Source organism: Juglans microcarpa x Juglans regia, chromosome 4D (genome assembly GCF_004785595.1).
Source record: "Juglans microcarpa x Juglans regia isolate MS1-56 chromosome 4D, Jm3101_v1.0, whole genome shotgun sequence".
NCBI lineage: Eukaryota > Viridiplantae > Streptophyta > Magnoliopsida > Fagales > Juglandaceae > Juglans > Juglans microcarpa x Juglans regia.
In genome coordinates this window covers 22273366-22280697 of record NC_054600.1, presented here as the reverse complement: position 1 = coordinate 22280697, position 7332 = coordinate 22273366, and the positions used below count along the sequence as shown (strand labels likewise).

The 7332-nt window shown below is 33.9% G+C and overlaps 1 protein-coding gene across 1 annotated transcript; it reads left to right on the top strand.

Annotated features, from left to right (window-relative positions):
- Positions 1-2420: 2420 nt before the first annotated feature.
- On the top strand, positions 2421-6272 carry LOC121259288 (E3 ubiquitin-protein ligase MIEL1). The gene is made up of 5 exons (XM_041160823.1): positions 2421-2601; positions 2679-2770; positions 2873-2942; positions 4922-4960; positions 5840-6272. The coding sequence occupies exons 1-5, from the start codon at positions 2572-2574 to the stop codon at positions 5957-5959; spliced, it is 351 nt and encodes a 116-aa protein (XP_041016757.1). The 5' UTR covers positions 2421-2571; the 3' UTR covers positions 5960-6272.
- Positions 6273-7332: the final 1060 nt, after the last annotated feature.

Here is a 7332-nt window from a genome sequence, read left to right as displayed (position 1 = left end):
AACTATCAAGCCAAATTGCTTGAGAGATAAAGTCTGAAAAAATCATCACACCACATCTCAATAGACTTAACAGAGCAAGCATGTTGGGCTATTCCATGAGTAGTCTCATTTCCTAACCTACTAATATGTTGAACCTGATATTCCTCAAAAACAGCCAATAACTTTTTCATTTCTTGCAATAAAATCTCCAATATTGAAGAAGAATCTACTGTAGCTTGTAGCTCTCTTATCATCAGTAGACAATCACTCTCTATGATCAACTTTTTAATACCTGTATGAGCACATAACTGCAGAACTTGGAAGACAGCAAGGAGCTCTATATCCTTAGGAGCAGCAGCCTCAAATTCAACTTTGCTAGCATCCATAACAGTTTCACCTTTAGCTAGCATCTCTGAGTATAGCTCCAATCCCAACTTTGTGTTGATCTCTAGACATATCCCCATCCACATTAAGCTTTAGAAAATTAGTAGGAGGTGGTTTCCAACTATAGTACTTCTTAACCTCTACAAGGGACTTCGGCCTTATATCTGTGTATATCTTCTGAAGAGATAAAGCATGCTCAACAACCTGCCTTGGCTCAAGTATCACCTATTCATGCATCTTCTTATTCCTCCTATACCAAAATCTCCAAATTATTAAGAAAAAAAAATAGTCAAAGCCTCTGTTTTATGAAGAGCTTTAACTCGCATAGCAACTTCCAAAATTGAGTTATTTCTTTCCACATCTTACATAACAGGCAGAATAATACCCCACTGATCTTTTATGGATGGACAATTAAGCAAAACATGAGTCAAGTCTTCACTTCCAACATTATAGAAAAACACACACCTCCTCATTAATAATCTTTTTCTTTTTAGATTATTTTGTGTTGGTAAACCATTCTTACAAGCTTTTCATGCAAAGACCTTAATTTTGTTTGGAACTTGCATAGTCTTCCACAGAGCCTATTATGTACTGGCATTCGAACATTCACCTGAGATTTTCTATGATTCGTGCTCTATCAACCTATAAGCACTTCTCACACTGAATTGTCCATTCTTTTCTTGGATCCAAGTCTACCTATCTGGCTGAATACCTAAGCAGATTAGTATTTTCAGAATCTCAAAGGCAACATTTAAGATTGAATAGAGCTCTTACTTTTGCTACATTCCACCAATTAGTACTATCCCAAAACTTAAAAACTGTACAGAAATTAATAGACTCGTGAAGTTCAATGGACAAAATTTATAATTCCCAAAATGATACAGTACTATTCATATTTCTGTCTAACGAGACAATTTGATATTGATTAATTTATACCCTTATAAATCTTCACTAATTCCAACTCCAAATTGTAGAGCAAATCTCAACTACGCAGACCCAACTGCAAAAGAAAAAAAGAAAAAATCCATATATCTACGCCTGCGCAAATGATCTCGGCCACCGCTAGCTCGTGGTGGATCAGGAGAACAATAAAAAAAAAATGAAAAGAATAAGAGAAGAAGTAGGAGAAGATAAGAGGAGATGAAGACGAAGAAGATGATGAAAGGAGGATGAGGACATGAAAGAGGTGTGAGCAGTGGCGGTTCAATATAAAATTTGAATAATAAACTTATTGTATAAGCTTGTACAAAGTAGAACTTCTTATTTAATATTTAAGCATATCTTAAATGAAAATTTATATACAAAAGCCTCACATTCCTGCATATTATATAAAAAAAATATGTGAATTTATTTTTTTATCTTCATATTTCATGAAATATGAAACATGAGAATAAAAGAGTAAAATTACATATTTTTAAATAGTGTGTGCAGAGTGTGGATCTTATATGTAACACAACTCATTTTAAATATAAAAAGATTACAGGAAATTACTCTATTAATACGATATATGTTTAAATTTTTATGAATATAAAAATATTTACAAAAATTTATATCGATTAAGTTGGAGCTCATTAAATAAATAAATGAAATTAAAATTAAACGAAATGAACAATCTACTAAATGCAAATTGGCGTGAAGGAAGGCAAGCAAGCAACCTGGGGAGAGGGTGCAAAACAGACTACTGAGCTCGGCAAAACTATGTTTAATGTTCATTTCAGATAAACAGAGACAGTGGGCAAGACGATCCTCTTTTTGTTACAAGAGACTCATAGTTCTTAGAAATGACTGTTTAGTCTACCAAATAGGGTGCAGATTTGGAGAAACTTAGGATAGGTAGGGCAAGAAAGCTGGGTTGTAGTCTGCGTGAAGGTATTTTTGATAGTATATATACTCATTGAATTGCCACTATGACATGAAAATCTTCTTTTACTTTTGCAATCTGGAGCGATGAGAGGGATTGGGGCTGAAATGACGATGGGTGAGAGTTGAGAGGGATGAATGATGTGCCAAATTTTCATGTTTGGCACTTTGTTCAAATGTTGGGCTATTTTCTTTTATCAGAACGCTTGATTCTTTGCTTATTTTATACATTAATTTATATCTGCTATTTTCTAGCTATTAGTTGAATTTTTAGTTATTGTGGTATTGAGCACAGGATCTTGCTATACAGTGGACATTCTTGATAATCACTCATGTGTGGAGAACTCCATGAAGAATTTCTGCCCTGTTTGTTATGAGGTTCATGCTTTAAGTGTCGACTTTTTTTAAAGTTAAAAAGAGTTTTCTGTTCTAACAAGTTGCTTTTATGCTGACAGTATCTTCTTGACTCGATCAAAGCCACCAAAATTTTGAAGTGTGGACACACAATGCATAGGGACTGCTTTAATGACATGAAAAAACAGAATATGTTAAGTTCAGCTACTTTTGAAATTATTCATTCATTTCTGTGTTTTTTGATATGTGAAATAATTGTTTTTAATTTGTACTATGTGATGGATTTATCACATAGGTATCGATGTCCTATATGCTCCAAGACAATGCGTGATATATCTGTTTTCTGGAAATTGTTAGATGAGGAGGTATGGGGATTTTGTTTTTATATAATTGCCATAGAAACTGAAAAAGTATCTTTCATTTTTCTGTTCATTTGTATTGAGTCTTGTTCGTTACATAAATTTGGTCAACAGTTGACTGTGATTTTAGTTTAGATTCTGCATGCCTGTCCATCGTGGGGATATGTTTCTATGGCAGCTACAAGTTTTAAAGTTCATGTTATATGAAACCACCAAACCACCAGGTTCTTAGTTTTGTTGGAGTTGTTATGCACCACTACACGGTATGCTTTGTCATGTTCAATACTTTCTCAGAAAGATTAGAAAAAAGTGATATAAACAAATGTATATGATTGTATTTGTCCCGAACATAGACAAGATTGTTTGTTGATTAAAGGTCCATGTTGGATTTTTGATCTTATTTTTTATTTATTTTTTTGGGTTTAAGGTTTAGTTGCAGCTGAGTTAAGTTGAGAAGCCTGTTTCTCTTTCTTTTTGAGGGAATTGTTATACTATTGTCAGTTTTCTCATTAACACGGGTTGCGCCTTCGTGACTTTGTATCTTAGAAAATTATTTCTTCCATACCTACATCCTCCCATGCATAGCCACTATTTCCCAGACATCTCTTGCATCAATTTATGAACAAACACACGAGCCAGAATATCTGGCACCATTTGGGTTTAAGGTTTAGTTTGAGCTGAGTTAAGTTGAGCAGCCAGTTTCTCTTTCTTTTTTGGAGTATTGTTATACTATTGACAATTTTGTCATGTACACAGGTTGCACCTCCGTGCAATTTGCATCTTAGAAAAGGAAAGCCTGTTTCTCTTTCTTTTTTGGGGTATTGATATAGTATTGTCAATTTTCTCATGTACACAGGTTGCGCCTCCGTGCACTTTGTTTCTTAGAAAAGGATGAAAGAAATCAAAAGGTGCCAGATATTCTGGGTAGTGTGTTTGTTAATAAATTGATGCAAGAGATGTCTGGGAAGTAGTGGCTATGCATGAGAGGGTGTAGCTAGGGAAGAAAACAGGACTAATAAGCAACAGCATTAAAACTTTGTTAATCAAATTTACTCAATAGCCTGAGTACAAAGATTTTATTTTTTCTATGGCCACAATACTTGTGCTCTATGTTTTAATTTGGATAATCACTTTGTTTTATTCAATTATCCTAGCCACAGAATCGCTTGCTTCTCTAAATGATCCAAAATGTCTCTAAATTAGCAGCAGTGCAGATATAAAAGAATTCTCCAAATTAGGCATTTATTTGGAAATGCGCTATATAGAACAACTGCAAACTGCAATGTTCTCTGTCTCTCTCACACACACACAACTGCTTCAGAAACTGTGATACCAGATCTTTTTTCTTACTTAAGTTGGGAGTTAGATTATCCCTTTTCTATAAGAAGGCAACATGTTTGGATTCTAGATTACATATAGATATCTACACCAATTAAGGTTTACTGGGTAAAATGAAAAGCAATTGCCTTGACCTTGAACATTCCTTTATGGTCATTAAGTGAGATAGTGTTGAAGCTTTCCTGCTTGGCTAATTTGTTTTCATAAATGACAGGAGCCCTGAGTGACATCCTAATTTCTCATTCTCTCTCATTTTAAGATTTGGTATTTAGATTCCATGATCCTATAATAAATCTATCAATCCAAGTTGATGGACATGACTTTTAGAAAAAATAGCTACATCCTGCTAATTTTACTGAGGTTGTATTTAAAATGGGATAGATTTTTGAAAGTCAAAGCTAAATAGCCTGCTCTATGTAGCTTGGCTTGTTTACTAGGCTGCTGGTGATAGCCTGGATGCTGTGGGTATGTGTGCCTTTGCACTTGTTGTGTATTTGTGTGTTTATGTCGAGAAGTATATTATAGTTTATTTACAGTTGATTTAATAAATATTATTTCATAATGTTTTCTGCTTGCGATGACCATTTCCTGTACTTGCTTTTTATACGAAGTGGTTATATTCTTATATGATTATGTACCTCTGATAGATAGAAGCTACTGTCATGCCCGAGGAATACCGATACGATGTAGTTTCTTCATCCATCCTCTTCTCTGTCTGTTAGCTTGCTCTTGTGCACACAATCTCCATGCCTGTACGATTTTATGCATCAGTTTCCACGTTAATTTTAGACTCAGTTTGGACGAAAACCTTAGGAAGTGTTTTTAAAAGCCCATTAAAAATCATTCAGATTGATTTGTTATGTGATTTTTTGGGCTAAGAATTTTGCCATTTGGAACATATATTACACTTTTCCCACCACCGAGGTGGTCTTTGCTTTTCTCATTAATGATCACTACAAGGATGATCATGTCAACCATCTTACCCTAGGCCTACTGGTCATTTCTATTCAGAAGAACAGAGTACGCTTAAACTGGAATTCAACGTAGACACAACTTTGTATCCATGCTCTCCATGCTTAATTTTGAGCATCCATTACACCTGAAAAGGGCAATTAGTGTTATTCAAAGGAAGGAGAGTGGGCTGAGAAAAGCATGTTTGGAACCCTTTCTTCTGAATTTCATTATATTGCTGTAGAGAAATTTGGAAGGTGCATCCATGAATATACTTCCAAAAGGTTTTCCAGGTTGATTATTCTTGTGCCTTGCATTAATGTGATACAGAAAAAGGAGTTTAAGTGCATAGAGCATGAAACACACTACAGTGATCGACGACCTTTGATCACAATGTTACTTGTGTATGTATACTTGTGTGACAATACTCATTCCTCTTTCTAAAAGAGATGGAAATCTGTGTGATGTTGCTTACCCTGTTCCTCCACATTTCTAATCTGTATTGTACTGAAAGTCAATATGCATAACCTTGTGGCGGCTAGTTTGATCTGACTATTGCTAAGTTTGCAATTTGGTCTACTAAAAGTATACTGAGTTTCAGGGGCATTTTTCAGGTTTCAATTCTTTGCAATGATTGCAACAATACTGGCAAAGCTTGCTTTCACATTTTAGGGCACAAGTGCCATTACTGCAATTCATACAACACTCGCAGGCTTTCAGCACCAGACAATTGATGAGATGTCAGCTGACTAAAAAAGTTGATTACCAAACAATATACATTAGGCTATCATACACCTTAGAACTTTTGACAGATCTGCCGATTGTTTCAGTGAAAAATTCCTCTATAGTAAGTGCTTTTGTTTTATGCAAGTTATACTAAGGCAATGTTATGCTTTGTAATGTTAAACGGTTTCAAATTTTCAGTTTTTTCTTTTCCACATGACATACATGAGTGAGAGAAGTACTACAGTCATAAAAAGACCTTACAAAATGACATGATTTCTTATGATATGTTAATACTTTACAATAAAAGTATCTTTATAATCTGATGTATCACACGTGTCAGTTTATGGATTTATTTTTATAGAATCACTTTGTGGTTAAAGCATTTCCCTACATGAGATGTGAATGGCCTTAAAAGGCTTTCTTGAGAACGAGAGAGTTCATACAATTCAGACTTTCTATCACCTCATTTGGATTGCAAGATGGTTTCATCTCATCATATTTCATCTCAATATTCAAAAATCACAAATACAAATAATTTTTAATTTCAAATTTCAAATTTTCAATGTACAATTTTTTCATCTAATCATTATATAATCATTACAAATTTTCTAAACTTCCAAACAAACACAAAAAACAATTAAACTTTTTTAAATTTCAAAATAAAAATTATATTAAAAAATTATATTCTAACAATATTTTAATTTTATAATATTTTTATTTCAATCTTTTCAAAATTTCATAAAACATCTTTAATTCAAATCATTTTATTATTTATATACAAATTATTTCATTACTATTTATAAATTTTTTATTTCATCTCATATCATCATCCCAACCTGCTAATTCTTAGATCTGCTTGTTGACAATTCTTGAGATATTGAATCCTTCCTATTAAAACCATAGAAGGTAAGAAAAAACGTTGTCTTCTGAACTTCTGAAGTTTGCAGTATTTACTATTTTATGACCCAACATGAGGTTGCATTCTATTCATATCTGGCGAAATTGAGAAATCAAGCATAATAGGTCATCAATTTTGACAATTATTGATCATGACTGGGGGAAAGTGTCTTTCTGGGAAGTTGTTTGGCGTTTGAAAAGCTTAGAGATTTTATGAAATGGAAGTGAAAATTGATGATATCCAGCCCACGTCATAAATGAATTAGTTGATATCCAGTCTACATCACAATTGAATTGGGAGAGTACAAAATGGTCCCGTTGGAAGGATGGAATAAGCTGGAACAAACGTCAGCAATGACCTGGCTGTTGATAATAATGGATCTAATGCAGTGAAGGAAGAGGACCCCATCTCATGATATTTAATTCAACATGTGAACTCCGTCCATGTAAGGTTCTGAAACTGCACACGTCTCTCTGCCAATTC